At 39.7% G+C, this 15,855-nt stretch overlaps 3 protein-coding genes across 6 annotated transcripts in view; 2 read left to right on the plus strand and 1 right to left on the minus strand.

Moving 5' to 3' along the window:
- The window catches only part of sptbn4b (spectrin, beta, non-erythrocytic 4b), an 85,549-nt gene extending 83,540 nt beyond the window's left edge, over nt 1-2,009 (minus strand). For all 3 annotated transcript variants that reach the window (XM_084351191.1, XM_084351190.1, XM_084351189.1), the window contains exon 1: nt 1,609-2,009. The gene's annotated coding sequence lies outside the window, so the exon portion shown is untranslated. The remainder of the gene's footprint in view (nt 1-1,608) is intronic.
- Nucleotides 2,010-4,738: 2,729 nt separating this feature from the next.
- blvrb (biliverdin reductase B) lies at nt 4,739-9,815 on the plus strand. Its single transcript, XM_084351246.1, has 5 exons — nt 4,739-4,958; nt 6,360-6,521; nt 7,505-7,594; nt 7,905-8,036; nt 8,244-9,815. Exons 1-5 carry the CDS (start codon nt 4,874-4,876, stop codon nt 8,396-8,398), a joined length of 624 nt encoding a protein of 207 aa, XP_084207372.1. The 5' UTR covers nt 4,739-4,873; the 3' UTR covers nt 8,399-9,815.
- A 501-nt stretch (nt 9,816-10,316) lies between these two features.
- On the plus strand, nt 10,317-15,772 carry sertad3 (SERTA domain containing 3). 2 transcript variants are annotated; one of them, XM_084351243.1, is made up of 3 exons: nt 10,317-10,428; nt 11,213-11,295; nt 12,572-15,772. In XM_084351243.1, the coding sequence occupies exon 3, from the start codon at nt 12,579-12,581 to the stop codon at nt 13,572-13,574; it is 996 nt and encodes a 331-aa protein (XP_084207369.1). In that variant the 5' UTR covers nt 10,317-10,428; nt 11,213-11,295; nt 12,572-12,578; the 3' UTR covers nt 13,575-15,772. The 2 variants fall into 2 exon arrangements, with proteins under 2 accessions (XP_084207369.1, XP_084207368.1); XM_084351242.1 differs by lacking the exon at nt 10,317-10,428 and having other exon boundaries at nt 11,061-11,295.
- The last annotated feature ends 83 nt before the right edge of the window (nt 15,773-15,855 follow it).

Here is a 15,855-nt window from a genome sequence, read left to right on the forward strand (position 1 = left end):
GCATCAAAACTAACTAAATGACCTTTTCTAGATCTAATAGAAGTAGTTAGTCTCTAGTTTTTTGGGTTATCTGCTCTAGCTTTCCCGACTTTTTGTACACGATATGGTAATAATAATGGTTCATACCGATGTGAAATTGCATATATATATTATTGAAAAATAAAAACTTTTCTCCGGGGATGACCTCCCCAAACCAACCAAGTACGTGCACCTAAGTCTTCCAAAAACCTTTATCACATAAATAATAGTAATAGCACGTACATTAGCATAATGTAACGTCATAGTGTGTAATAAATTCATTATAGTAAACTGCTGCTGTGCACTACAGACTCAGGTCAACCCCTGTAGATGTACTACAGAAGTGGATTAGTGACAAAACAGGACTTTAACTTTCAAAATGCACAAAAAAACCACTCCTCTATAATGTACCATAGGCTACTATGAACTACTGCTACTATGGGGAGTATCAGAGTGAGAGGATCAAACCGTCTCAATGTCACTAAACTTAGTGCCAGCAGTGTTGTTAGCCAGTTTGATGTGATCAGTGACGAAATGACTGAATTAAACGAATAATATGACTACAGCCTTTGCTCACTGTGACTGCATTCAATTTTGCCTGTCTTCCTCATTTCTCTCCTGTTCACCCCCTCCAACACCATCATCCACACACACACACACACACACACACACACACACACACACACACACACACACACACCTTGCACCAACAAACCAAAGCTAACCAACTAGCCTACACCTGCCTGCACACCCCTGTATTAGCTCCCTGCAGTGGCTCTACATATTTACTACCAATAGCGACCATATTGAATAGGCAATGATAGTGTCAATGCAAAACTGAGGATGTAGTCACTTTTCACTGCAGATGTGATCAAACACACCACATTACGACTTGACAGGCTTCTTGAGTTGCTACAGCAAGCGATGCTGCTGTTGGCCTTGACTCACTAAAGCATAAGAATAATCTGAATCTATTCACCCCATACAGAGCAGCAAAATCCCCCCAGGATTCAGGAATAAGTGATACCACAAGGGGCAGAAAAGCAGAAAAAGTAATGTGAGGTCACACCGTGCGACCAGAGACACACGATAACTTCCTGCAGGGATGTGTGGTATTACTGAAGAGATTTATCGCTTGGGAAGTTATGCTGCTATTTGCATTGAGGCGCAGTTTGCCAAAAAGCGACAGAGCCCAACGTAACCATCTGCAATTTAAAGTTATTGGTTATCAGGAAGCCTAAACTGATCCGGTATAACATGTAACAACATGTATAACCCATACACTAGGCCGCTATTCTGCTTTTTTACTAGATTTCTCCTTTCAAATTAGACAACCAGCTATGCAGACATCACAAACACTTTTCCAGGCATGCATCATGCAACACATGTAGGTGAAAAAAGACACGAAACAGCGCGTCCTCCAGTCGGATCACTGCGGTACCCTGCACCCAAATGCAGGCCGGCGTCTCTGCAAAAAAAGGAAAAAAAACACCGTGCACCTCGGCTCCTTGCTCTCACACAGGGAATGACAAAATAAAACGACATCCCACGGAGAAAGCAATCATCCTGTCGTCCTTATATCGGCCTTACCTTCAGCTTCACTGTCAGTTTGCTGGATTGGTTTTGTCCTCCTCTTATACCAAGACGTCGTTGGGCTGAATCGATGAGGAGAGCGGTTTATCAATGGAGGAGACTGACGCTCCGCTTTTATTCCAGCAGGGTCTTCCCTCGATTAGTCCTTATTACAGGAAGAAGCGGTTTGTCAGGGTAATTACAGAAGCAGCCCGGAGAGTCTCTACCGTGGAAATACAACGCTTTGGCGCATGAAAAGGGCGCTGTGTGCCTGCAGCGGTGACCGCCGGCCGGGAGACACTGTCGGTGCTGAGGATGCGAGCCGGTGGAGGGAGATGATGATATCCATAGAGGTCCCCGTTTCCACCTGACACAACCTCTCCTTCCTCCTCCTCCTCCTCCTCTTCCTCTCCGCTGGTGATGCTGGAGAGAAATATCAGCATTAGTGCGGCGAGCAGAGAGAGAGGGAGAGATGGAGAGAGAGAGACATAGAGAGAGAGAGAGAGAGAGAGACTGCCAGTGGTACATTTTAGTAAGAAGCCACAAGAGGACGTGTTTTACGGTCATTTTACAGCAGCAGAGCGGTTTGAAGGCAAAGAAAATCTAAAATGTTAAAGCCAAGTGCTAGAAAAAGAAAACACAAACACACAAAAAATATATAAATATACTGTGTTTGAACAGTTTTCCGTTTTTAATTGTGTTTGTAAATCACTTTGAGCCATATTTAACGTTAACTGCTAGCTAGCTTCTGGCTAGCTAAGACGTTAAACGACAACTATGGCTAACCAAAGTAACTACGTTATTGTTGTTATGACAAAAGTTTAGCATACCTTAGGTATTGTCTTTAAAGTGTTGTAGCAATTCACCAACTAACTACCTATATGACTAACTACTCACTAAATACCTCTTGGTAATTAACGTTAATTAACGATAATTAGCTGAAGTCCCGTCCTCCAGCTTTTTCAACTTCTGATCCACGAAGAAGAAGTGGGCGGGGCTACGGCTGTCAAGCCAATCACAATCCAGGGATTTCAGGCAATTTCCATCCAAATACTTGAAAAAACAGATTAAAAATAATTAAACCTCTTCTGCTTTCAGTCCCTGTGCTTCAGCAGCCAGTCATCTAAAACAAGCTAATGGTATAATGTGGTCACAGGTGTGTTTTATGTATGCTAATATGTTCTTACTGATGTGGTCATCGCTGCTACTGCTGTTTTTAAAATGAGGTCATAAAACAAAGTCACTTTAATTTATGGTTCCTCCAAAGAAAACATTACTGTTTTCCCTGCATTAAGATCTAAATGGTGTTACGCAGTCCTATTTGTTTATTTTCTTGCCCTAAATTTTGTCAAATTTAAATACCAGTATATTAAGAGTCCACTTACCACCATTTTGCTAAAACCACCAGATACCAAGAAAAAATACCCTTAGAGTCTCTGCACACTTTACAGATTACAATATAAAATTCACATGTACACAGACAGAATCCCAAACATAAAGGTTTATTAATTTTATTAATTGTACAGAAACAAAGTAGTCTATAACCGTACTTTATTTAAGAATCCTGCTTCACCTCAAACTGTCTTCTCCTGATGATCATATTAAAAGAGTGCAGGAGATTATAAAATAATGAATAAACACACTGCGTTTCATTAGATTGCACTCATGTGGCAGACAGTGTCCAAAGCAATTTAAATTTTTCCCTGGTACAGCCTGCAGATTAGAAGATTAGAAGTGTCTTGCTCCATTAGGGTGGCAAAGGGAATTTGACTGGTCACCTTAAGCCATCCCAAAAATCTTTAATGATGTAAAGGTGTGATTAAATGGGCCTAAACAGACACATTTCTACTACTGTATTTCTATTGTCTACTATTCAGGGCCTCTTATTGTCGTCAAACAAGCGTCCACTGGTTAAAGAACATTTTCCTCAACTGTTATTTTTATCTTTTTACATTAATGTTTACTTCTGTTTGCTCTTTGCCAATCAATTAATTCTGCAATTTCTTGTTGGTAATATATGCTTCATTATGAATTGGTTAGTATGAGCTTTGAAACAGTGCTGTCACATTAATCCTAACTTCTCCATTAGAAACACAGTAGGGTTTAGTGTGATATCTTTATTTGAAAAAAATAATGTGAGCCATTTTGGTCAGAAAAAAGTGGGCAAAAAGTTTAACCAGAAACAGCAGGCACCTCACTGCCCTGTTCCAGTGTGCAAAGGCAATGTTTTCAATAAAAAAAAAGCGGAGCAGTAGAGCTGAGTGCACTTGAGGCCTCTCTAAGTGAGTCTTTTTTGGAAGCTCTGAGGACATGTATTAAAAAAACAGAAGTATAAAAGCAGGTCAGCATCCTCTGTGTGTTCACCACATTACAAGCAGAACTTGTTCATAGTAAAGAATAGGTTTGACCTTTTCTCCATTCGCTGCTCAAGGAACATCCGCCATAGTTCTGCCCCTGAATCATCTCTTATTCTCATATCCTCCAATGATATTCAGACCAAGCCTGGATGAATAGTGGAGAAAATATTCAGTTTCAAACCTTGTGTAGCAGGGTTTCTCTAAGTATCTAATTAAAGTCTTCATCATCTTTGCTCAGCTTAGATATAGGCCTAAATTCAAACACTTTTAATGTGAGAATCTTCATATTTTTATCAAAACAGGACAGTAATTTCCTGAGAGGGGACATATCCCCTGGATACGGTGTCTGAAGCAAGGACTTTATAATTATACCTGGACGCAGCCATGGAGCTGAAGTCTCATTCATTTCTATAAAAGCTGCTCTGTGGGGCATGAAGCCAAGAAAGTTTGACTTCAATACACTATTAGACATTAGCACACACACAAAAAAAAGACAAAAAAAATTTAAAAGTTAATCACAATTGAAGGGGTGGGGGTCCTGGTCCCCCTAAATGCTGATTCCAGGGCTACGGCCTTGGATTAAAACACATTGTCAGCATTCAGTTAGACCTGGTTTGAGACACACTTTCAAACATTTTTCAGGGAATACCAAGGTTGTTATAGATCAAATGAGAGGAGGAGAATGTAAACATGGAAAATAAACTATAATCATTCTCACCTCACTGCAGTGACAGAGGAGACCTGGCAGCAGCAGGGCTCCTTTAACTGTCCATGTGGGGGGAGGAGTCTGACAGTCTGTCTTCCTGCTGCCTGAAGAGGCGTTTCTACACATGTCAAAGTGACTATTTAAGTGAAAGTATTCTCTGTAACGGTCACATTTTATCACCAATCTGTCGCTGTGTCGAGCATCTGGGTTATTACGAGTTATGTCGGACTCTATCAAAAACGTCGCGATATTTGGCGCCACGGGAATGACCGGGCAGGCGACCCTGCCGCTGGCGGTGGCTGCAGGTGAGGACTGACAGCATAATATAACAGAAGATAAGGGAATAGAGTAAATATCAGTACTTTTACTGTGTAGCAGGGACACACACTGATCCCTGATTGTCCCCATGAGTGCAGGAACATTACAGTGTTAACACAGCACAGAGGAGGGAAGTAGTTTCGGTTGTGTCCTGACTTGGATCAGCCTCTGCTGCCTCTTGGAGGTTAAAACAGGCCATAAACTTTCAAAAGTTCATGAGCTCTGTGTCATTTGAAACTCTTATAATCAAAAAGCTTCACATTGGGATGTTTGATGATAACATAAATTATTCATAATGCAATAAAAACAAAGTTTAGGCTTCACAGAGTCAAGTTGTCCAGATCTACTTCTACTATAAGTTTAAATGTGCAGTAAATCAATATAGTATCATATACTTGATATGATATTAGATGGGATTGAGTTTGAAAAATATGTTTATAAAAGTGTTATTTAGATTAATTTTGTGCTTAGTAATCACAAGGCTATATATGTGTGTAAATGTCTTTTGTAAACATTGGTAGTCCGCTTTCAAGATATTTGTTCAAAATTGTCAAAATTCACCAGCCCTGCTTTAATTTACACTTTTTAATATTTTAGCAAATGTAATCTGATTGAAATACATTTCAGCAGTGGCTCTTATTCACAGTGGAATAAGACTTAAACATCAGTCCCTGCTGTAATTATTTCATTTACTGGTTGAAATTCCCAGATTTTCAAAAACCTAAACTACACACAGACTGATACACACATATAAATCACACACACAAACACGTTAATCATATGTGTAATTTGATATATCAGCATATACTTTCTTCCTCCTCGCCATGGGGGAAAAACTGTTGAGTCATGTTAGACGTTACAGGTCAGCATTTTGCTGAGTCACAGCTGCCTGTGACACAGAGCTGATAGTAGAAGATCTTCACTATCACGTCTGCACAGGAGGGGTGGGATCATCTTCATGGAGTTGGTGAAGTTGTTTCAGCAGCTTCTGGAAGAGACTCTTTTATTTTAACTCCAGTTTGTCATCCTGTTGAAAGTGAATATCAATCTTGCCATGTTTACAAAATGACAACACTATAGCCAAGTGACAGTTTCGGTACAAAGGTTGCCAACCAGCTGAAATGGTCAGTTGTCAACGTGTCAGCAACACGCATCACTCTCCCACTTCTACTTCCACTTTTCATGACCTTGATGGAAAATGTAACAAGATATAAAGGAGAAATCCTGTGAATTTAGGAAATGCAACCACAGTGTTTGCAGATACACGTTGCCTGAGATGACATTAGGCTGCAATGTCATTATAGCTGCAACACAACTAGTTTCATGTTAAGGATCATCTTCCTTAACATCTGTTTCTGCTGTTGATCTGTTTCATTTTCCTTCCTCAGGGTACAGTGTGACCGTGCTTGTGCGGGACCCTGCCACGCTACCTGCCGACCACAGGGCGTCCAGAGTGGTGGTGGGAGACGTTCTGAACAAAGAGGATGTGAGGAGAACCATGGAAGGCCAGGATGCTGTGATCATCATCCTAGGCACCAGGAACAGTCTCAGTAAGGCTCCACAGTTTGGAGAAAGACACACAACCAAGCAAACGTTACAAGAGAAGAAAAACTCACATTTCATAGTTTCAACCTGGACGTAGACGTTGACTAATGGCATTGCTTTAATCAAATTTACAATTTAGTTTGAGGTTTCTAAATTTTCATTGGTTAATTAGCACATTCCTGTAGCTGTACTTGTTGGGGTTGCTGTCCTCTTACTGTTGTTGCTTTGGGTTCTTCTCACACGTTTACACAGACTGGTCACTTGACATTTGCGAACTCCAAAATCACACACTTTTTCTTTTTACATATAGTGAGTACGGCAGCTGGCCTAAAAAAAAAAGCATGTAATGCAGTATGCATACATTTGGGACATCCTACCCGTCATAACATTGAGCCTTGAACTTTGACCCTCTTCCTGTCAACTGTCATTTCGGCTTCTGTCACCTGTCAATGAGCTGTCATCCGTCTGTGCTCTCTCGATGGCTCAGTGACGTATCTGCTGCTGCACAGAGGATTGTGGGTCAGAACTGACAGAAAAGCAAGGTGGCTAGCATACTGTAACATGCAGTTGAATGCAGCTGGGCATCCTGGCATCTATAAATCTGTTTCTAGCATACCTAATAGTCTGATCATATAGGTGTTGGAACACAGCTGATATTTCTTTGCCCTTAATGGTTCTGTTCGCGTTTCCTTACATAACTGTCCCTGTTAACCTTACACAAGGAGGATTGTAGTTTAACGGTGTAATAACATGAAACCTTCACTAGAGGTCACCAAAGAGTTTTTACAACATATAACCATAAGTGACATCATTGTATCAGTGTGATAAAATTACACTGTAAATAAAAAGGTGTATAGGATTTATGCAGACATTATACAAAAAATGCTGTTGTTTTAGTGTCAGTGTCTCAAAACCATACTCAAATACAGGGTTGTAAGATTTATTAGCTCTCCACAACTGTATGACTGATCTGACCTGTGCTCATCAGGCCCGACCACCATGATGTCTGAAGGCACCAGGAACATTGTTGAAGCCATGAAGGCTCGTGGGATCCGCAAAGTGGTCGGCTGCATGTCAGGTACAACTCACCGTTAAAAAATATATAACAGAGTTTGAATGCACTGAATATCAGATGTATACAAATACCTGTCACTTATTTAATTGCACTTTTTTGATGAGAGTAGTAATGAAGACTTGTTTAAAAATAGAAGGAAAAGTAAGTAAATGAACATTTAATGTGACACACTTCTAAGCAGAGTAAATTCCTCAACTTTTCTCTCTTTCATCTCCACTTGTTTCCTCTTCTCGAGGTTTTATGAAGCCTTAATTGGCTTCTTCTTCTTTTTTTTTTATCTCATTATCTTCATCTTCATCCTCATCCCTTCCAGCCTTCCTGCTGTGGGATCGCTCTAAAGTCCCGGCTCGTTTGGTTCCTGTGACAGAGGACCATGACAGGATGTTTACAGTCCTGAAAACATCTGGGCTGGACTACGTGGCCGCCATGCCTCCTCACATCGCTGGTCAGTAGAAAGAGCTTTATTCCAAACAGTTTGATTTTGGATAATGCCCAATTCAATTAAAGGGGACTGAGTGCCATTCTAGTTCCTGCTCTGTTTGTTTTACAGTCTCTCTATCACATCTCTGACTTGTAGTTTATTAACTGCAGACAGAGAGAGCCTCGATGTGTTTCTCATATTTTATACAAGTTTCTGTCTGGCTCCCTGCAGATGATCTTCCTCTGACGGAGAGTTACATGGCGACGGAGAACACGCTGAAAGGAAGAGCCATCTCTAAACACGACCTGGGACACTTCTTTGTCAGATGTCTGTCCACCGCAGAATGGGACGGCAAGGCTGTCGGAGTGTGGGGAGACTATAAATGATCCTGAACAACACACCACCTCCAGAAAGTGAAGGGGTTTAAATGTCTATTTTTTATTTCTACCAAAACAATGAAGAGAAAATATTTGTCCATGTTTGCTGTGAAAAAACAAAAATTCTCTCCTGTGTTCACCTTCATGATCATAACTGACAAGCTTTTTATTGCCGCTGTTATATTTTTATACTAATTTCAGTGTTATATCATATTAAGCCTAACCTGAACTGCTGCTTTAGCTATAGCTCTTTATATCACTTTGCATCAGTTCAGTCTTTTCACATGAACAACATTTACATAATGGATGTTTTGTTTCCAACATTTTGTCATGTGATGCTGTTGGTCACTGCTGTGTTTTACAGTCGGCCCGTTTTTATAGCTGTTGAAAATAAAAGACTTAATTGTAAAAAAAAAAAAAAAAAAAATGTGCTGAAAGAGTGAATCGTCATGTGACTGAGCATTGCTGCAGGCTACTTGTTGATAGAGTGACAGAACAACAATGATAATGGTACTCTGTGCAGTCATTTACAAATGTTTTACAAAACAATAAGGAAGGAGTAGATAGTGGATAGTGTACTTGGATATCCTACTTAAATGTAAGTAATGCTACTGTTAATATTATTAGTTAATATTATAGTATATATTATTAAACTTCATGTTAAAGTAATTGTCACGCAGGTTAATGTGATTACTGTGAAAGGGCTGAAGTGGCACCCTGACAGGAAGCACTTGAGTACTTACTTAAAAAAGTCCTGTGATGAGGGTTTGAATGATTTGTAGAATTAAAGAAAAGGACATATGGGGGAAAATTTTTTTAGTCATATTGATAGGAGTACCTTCATTTTGAAATTAAATATTATAATCAGATAAGATAATCAGCAAGATCACAGCGTGGCTATGAATATTATTGGTGTAGGTTTAGAAGCGTGTTCATTATAATACATGTTCATGGATGATTATCTTTTGTTCAGTAGACTACATTTCTCAAAATGAAGTGAGAAGTGAGACTGTTGTCCTTGTTTTTCTTCATATGGGACATTTTGTAAAATTTGGTTTAAAAGTTGGCCGAAATTTAAAATACATTAATAGTGTGGGACAATTCGTCAAGTCTCTCTGTCTCCTCCAGTTAACGTCATGTGAGTTTGTCCTATGAGAAGGACAAGCAGTCAGTCAGATGAGTGGCATGTGTAGCTGTTGCACAACTCCCGCTAAAAAAGAAAGGTCAATTTCCAAAGGGCAGGCAGCAAGATCCCGGAAGCTTAACATGTGTTACTTCAGAATAAAACGTTGTTTTTAAAGAAAAATAAAGAATAGAGATCAGGTCTAACTATCCTATTAAGTTACGACCACTTCACCATATAAAGTATGTATTTCATCAGACAGTATGTAATTCCTCAGTACACTTAAATAAAGCATCGCCAGTCTTTTTCCCCTGAAAGTGTGGTCTTTTAGTTTTCTTTTTCTTTTTAACACACATGTATGTACCAGCAGATTTATAATATCACAACACATGTCATGGTCCAACATGCAATTTAAAAATCTCTAGTGCTCATAATCTACGAATAAACTTCAAAGTCAAGTAGGAACCATCTTCTCTCCAGTAGTTTATACTTTTGAAAAGAAAAGAAAATTATGAATTAATCGATTCTGATTTTTTTTTTTTTTTTTTTTTTTTTATGAGGGAAAAGTAGATATTTTATTTTTGGAGCAATTGAGCAATCCCGTGGGGGAAAAAACACATCAGACAGAGTTATATTATATCATACTTCCAACAGATGTGATTTTTTTTACATTTTTATTTTGAAAGACACCACAGGACGTTGTACTGTGTCCCGGTACCTTGCCGTTTGTGTCTGCAGTACGGTGGCTGAGGAGGAGCCGAAGCTGTTTTTTAAAGTTGACTCGCTGGTTCTTCATGTGGCGAAAAGTCCAGCGATGGAATTTAAATCGAAACCGTAAACTCTGACCTGTTGGTGGCTCACGACAGGAGAGATTGTGTCCACTGACTGCTTTCCTCTTCACGACTGTCACTCTCAGGTAAATAATCCAGTCTCTGCCGGAAATAAGACAACTGTACCTTATAATTACAGTGATATTTGACTTTCTTGGACGTGTACATGTGTAGAACCCAGGCTTTTCTTTTCTTTCACTTTTCTTTTTGCTCTGTCGTTATTGTATGGACATTCTCAGTGAAATGTGCACATTGGACTGTTTTGATTTATTGGTCGCTTCAGTCGCTTACGTTAATATCATTTCAGAAGTTTGGTATTTTCTTACAGTAACTAAACATTAGATAAGACATGCTGACCGCCGGAAACCCAACTTAGTAACATATTGACGTATTTTGTATTCAAAGGCAATGTGTGGATGGGTTTCCCTCTTCTGTCGGTGATGTAATCATTTAGGAATTAGTGCTATGCAAATTACATAATAACAAGCTTGCCTATCCGGTCCGGGCGTTAATAATCAGGCCGGGAGTGGATTTACATGGCTATGTCTTCTATGGATTGTGATTTTATTATAATATTTGCCATATAAATAGTATAAAGTGTGTTTGATGCGGTTTTGTAAGGTCAAATTGATGTGATGGTATGTAACATATAAAAACTTCACTACCCATAATGCCTTTCGATCCTCCAACCCCCAACCGTAAACGTTTTGGCGTGAAACTCAAATCACAGGCGGGCTCAGACCGACTCAGTCGGTTAGCAAGACTGAGCTGTACGGCTCAAACCAAATGAGTTGTTTTTAATTGCTTTTAATCGCCGATTTATTTCTGAATGAGTTGAGTAAAAAGTTCGACGTTAAATTTGTTTCATAGGGTCGAAGAGACGACAAGATAACGGACCAACAGCAACGGAATCGACTGAACCCACCGAAGAGAGACGGGAAGTGATTCAACAGGTCGGTTTCTTACTTTCAAACTGTGTTAAAAGTTTACCATAAATGTTAGTGGTTAAAACCACGTTAAGTTACTCGTTTTCGCCTCTTAATGGAGCTGATTCAAGTCGGTTTAAAACAAATGACGTTGTAGTTTAATGGCCTCCCTCGAGAAGTTTTCTTTTTTCCCTCCTACACGATGAATCATACAACCCCCAACGCACATTCAGGCTAACTCAGCTAGCTGACGGGATGATTAAAAAACTTTAAGAAAGTGTAACTTTATTGGCACTTTAAGCTAACACGGCTGTTCTAATTTGAACGTTTCATATGCGTACTTAATCAGTTATCCAAATCAAATTCAGTCTCTATTAATGCGTTATAAATACATTTTTCTAAATCTTTGAAAATTGTAATAAACAACACAAGCAGTAAATCCATTTAGCCACTCTGAAAATCAACTTACGTCCTAATGACCTGTCTGATCAGCCTTTTCCTCAATTGTACGTTACTTAAAACATTTGATGTTCACTCTTTAACACCAGTAGTTAAATCTCTACTGCTGCCCTCTCTGTCTACAGTCTCAGACTGTGGCAACAGCTTTCAATAATTTGTATTACTGGTTAGAAGATATAATATTAGAACAAGACAAATGTTGACCACAGGCTGTCAGAGCCTAAAGTGATGTCTTCGAATGGGAACAGTACAAAAAAAGTGATTTATTTATTGATTAATTGACTGTTGAGCTACTCCCTGTTCCAATACCAAGTTAATCAAATTCATATGTTTCTAGAGCTGCAACGATTATTTGATTAATCAGTTAGTTGATCAAAAGAAAATTAATTGCCATCTATTTTGATAATAGATAATAGTTTCAGGCCATTTCCAAGCAAAATGTCTAATATTTGCTGGTTCCAGCTTCTTGGATGTGAGGATTTGCTGCTAATCGTTGTAATTTATGACAGTAAATAAAGAGTCTTTGGGTTTTGGACGGCTGGTTGGACAAAAAAAGCAATTTGAAGACGTCACTTTGGGCTCTGTAAACTGTGACAAGCATTTTTTGGCAGCTTCTGACATTTTATAGATTAAATGATTAAGCGTTTGATTGTGAAGATAATCGGCAGATTAATTGATAAGGAAAATAATCGTTAGTTACAGACCTAGTTGTTTTATCACATCAGCATTTTGACATTAGTCCATTCTTCTTCTGTAGTATGAGCCTTTGAATAAAAAAAAAAAAACAACCTTCTTTTCTTAGCCATAGGCAAGTCAAACTAACGGTTTATGCCCTCCTCCACAGTTTAAAGATGATCATGAAGGGGCAGAAGCGCAAACTCCCACCAGAGGAGGTGGAGGTTTCTGACAGGAGCAGCCCTTTCTGGGAGAGCCAGCGCCAGTTTGTGTTCTCAGTTTCCCTGAACAAGTATCAGCGTGGTCAGGAGCTACCTGAACCCAGTCTGCGGCGGTCTGTTCTCATAGCCAACACACTGCGGCAGGTCAGCCTGGAGGGTTGTGGGGCGCCCTCTATGGACATGGAGGTGTCACAGCCGCCTTATAGCTCTTCATCTGCACTCCAGGAGAGCATTACTAACAGCCACTCAGCTCCTTCCAGCTGCCCTCTGGTTTCATCAAATTATTTCTCAAATTGTGCTGTGAGTAGGTCTCCAGTAAGTTGCCACTCAAGTGCATCAAATGTCCCTCTGTCTGCAAAAAATGAAGATGAGGACTGGGAATCGATGTCCATGGATCCTGATTTCTCCCTTTCAGCTGCCATCTCATCCATTCTAACGGCACTGGACTCTACCATTGACGGGAGTCCACAGGCAGCTCAGCGGACACCTCTCAGGTCCCTGGAGAACCTTTCGGGGCCCACCGAGGGAGCTGTGGCATGGATGAAACACGGAGTCAGAGGTTATGGGGGAAGCTGGGAGCAGCAAGAGAACAGCATGGAGGTAATGAGGTCCAGCTACCTCAATGATGTCACTGTGGAGGATCTGTTCCAGGATATAGACACGTCCCTGCTCGAGAGGGAAATGGGTGTGTTGGGGCTCAGAGGCAGTGGAGGTGGGTTTCCGACTGGGGATGACCTTTTACGGTACCTGCCTCCTCTCTCCTCTTCCCCATTGCTCCCTTTCTCTCTCTCTCTCAACCAGAAGTGCCTGCCTTCATTCTCCTCATTCAGCCCATTGTCTTCATCATCCTCTTCTTCACCTTCTCTTTCCTCACCACCCTTCTCCAGTCAGAACCATATGAGAGAGGGACTTGAGCTGGATCATCTGATGGAGATCCTAGTGGAGTCCTGAAAGCCTAAAGACATCATACTGTAAGAAATCCATTTCAACAGGAAGTAACCTGAACAGTGTTCACTTAGTGGACAAAACTGACCTCCCAAAGCCAAGGGCTGGGTTGTGAAACACATTGAATATTCACTTTATTATTATATATTGCAAAAAAATAGTGTATTATGGGCTTTAGAAAGTAGTAAGAATGCTCTAGAAATGTAGAAACGGTTGCTGTCTAAGACAGATAATGCTCCATACGTGGGCTAGCATGAAGAGAAGCTGTGATGTATGTGGCAGCTTTTTGTACAACGTGAACAGTTGTGTTTTCTTACAAAACAGGTCAGAGTTTAAAGTATGTAGGAAGTAAGCCAGATAGGGCAGTTTTTCTTAATGGCTTAGCAGTGAGTCACTGCATAATGACCTGCTGAAAGCATTTTACTCCAGTTTCCGTCGTGACTCAGCTAATTGGGAACTAAGGAAGGGAGGCGCCTGATTAGAGAGCAGGATTTAGCCACCAAATGAGAAGTTGCCATGTATTTGCTGTTGGTGGAGAGAAAAAGGCTTCGGCAGTGTTGTCCTAAAGGTTGTCAAATGTGTCACAGCTTCAAGTTATCCTGCGTTCACATTGAACATCCTGGTTTATATGGAGTAAGAAGAAAGCAGCAGCCAGTCATGCAACGGTGTTGACTGATGCAACGTTAGGTGAGATATGGGATAAATCAAGTGTACAATGTTAATGTGAGTTCTGAACGAATGTGATTTGGCTGGTGTTGGAAGGAGGACGGTTGAAACACTAATACTATAGGTCAAATCTTCTGTGAAGAAATCTTTTACCCTCATATTTATCAACGAGTTATAACAGGGGCATGGCATCAGGTGCTAAGAGATCAGATCAGGATTTCAAACAGGAAAATGTACCTTTTAGTCATTAAAACCTTTTGCATATTTATATCAGGTTGATTTGACCAGAAGACTTGCTTGGTTATGAAAGAAAATTTAATTTCAAGTGTGTATATTTCTTGAAGGTTATCTTCAACTGAGTGATTCTTGCTCTATTCCTCAGTGTATCATCAGTAATATGATACATTTCATGAATGCATCTCGTATCAGCAGTGTCAAAAAACAAAAAACTCTTAATGCCTCTCAGCCGGCTGGACTTTAAACTATGATTCATCTGAAGGGTGAAAAGAGTGAAACTAAAATGAGTTTTCTCTGAAATGTTTCCTCTCGGAGACGTCTGAGTGCAGCTATAGATCAGGAAACACAGTCCAGCTCAGAAAGAGTATTTAATGTCTTTTAAAAGATGCTTTTATTCAGAGAGCCTTTACAGTACTGTGATTGTATACCAACCATCCTCATGTGACAGTCCAAACCACTGTAGGTGTCACATTAGCTAAAGTCACAACCACGACCTACAGTAACAGCTTCTGTTGTGTGCGTGTAATATTGATCAGTCCTGGTGGGAGTTCAGCATCACGCTTTCAGCCACATTGGCTGATGGAGTCCAGATGGAGCAGACTTCCACCCTGTGAACAATTCATCAGTTTGTCAGTTTCTGCTTGTTTTAGTGGGTTCACATGTTTTGTGTGGTTTACATCTGAATTCTTGCACTTTTCTTAATAATATGCATTTTAAAGTCTGTCACATGTGGTTTGTGTTTCACTGTTTAGAAAGCAGTGGTTTTACAGGTGAGATTTGGCCAAACGATTCCCTTTGAACCCCTGAAGTTGAGTTCTGTTAAATGTTCTTTTAATGTATTGTTAAAAAGAAAAACACTTGTGAGGTGTTTAAACTATAAATGTAAATGTGTGTTGGGGAATCGCTGAGATAAACTGTTTGAGGAAGCACACGATGCCTGTTTGTTAGGCATTTGTTTATTTTATCCTGTTCATGGATCCAGATGCTTTCTATGCAAAGGTCCTTTGTGAATAGCTGGGCTGCAGTCTCAAACTATTTATAAATGACATTTTGTTAATGAGTAATTTATGTCATAACATTTGTCCATTCACTAATGGTATATTAATATACCGTCATGGCAGTTATTTTATTGACTTATTATCTCTACAAAGATTTTAATGTTTGTTTTGAATTTGAGGGCAGAATGTCCAGATACTATGAATTTAGATTTTTTTTTCAAAATGCAAATATCTGTTTACTTATACTGATGTTTTTAATAAAATATGAAAATAAATCATTGTGTTGTCATTATTAAACATGATTTATGTTACAGTCAAAAAGTGCCACACTAGAGCTGAAAAGTATTGATTGATAAGGTGCTAATTAAGTTATTCGTCAAATTAAT

The sequence above is a fragment of the Pagrus pagrus genome (assembly GCF_965226575.1).
Source record: "Pagrus pagrus genome assembly, chromosome: 4".
In the NCBI taxonomy this organism is placed as follows: Eukaryota; Metazoa; Chordata; class Actinopteri; order Spariformes; family Sparidae; genus Pagrus; species Pagrus pagrus.

Excerpts from the sequence above, each read along its gene's own strand:
- sertad3 (XM_084351243.1), top strand. The coding sequence starts at position 12,579 with ATGATCATGAAGGGGCAGAAGCGCAAACTCCCACCAGAGGAGGTGGAG.
- blvrb (XM_084351246.1), top strand. The coding sequence starts at position 4,874 with ATGTCGGACTCTATCAAAAACGTCGCGATATTTGGCGCCACGGGAATG. Across the intron at positions 6,522-7,504 it reads AGGCACCAGGAACAGTCTCA|GCCCGACCACCATGATGTCT; the intron begins GTAAGGCTCCAC and ends TGTGCTCATCAG. Across the intron at positions 8,037-8,243 it reads CATGCCTCCTCACATCGCTG|ATGATCTTCCTCTGACGGAG; the intron begins GTCAGTAGAAAG and ends GGCTCCCTGCAG.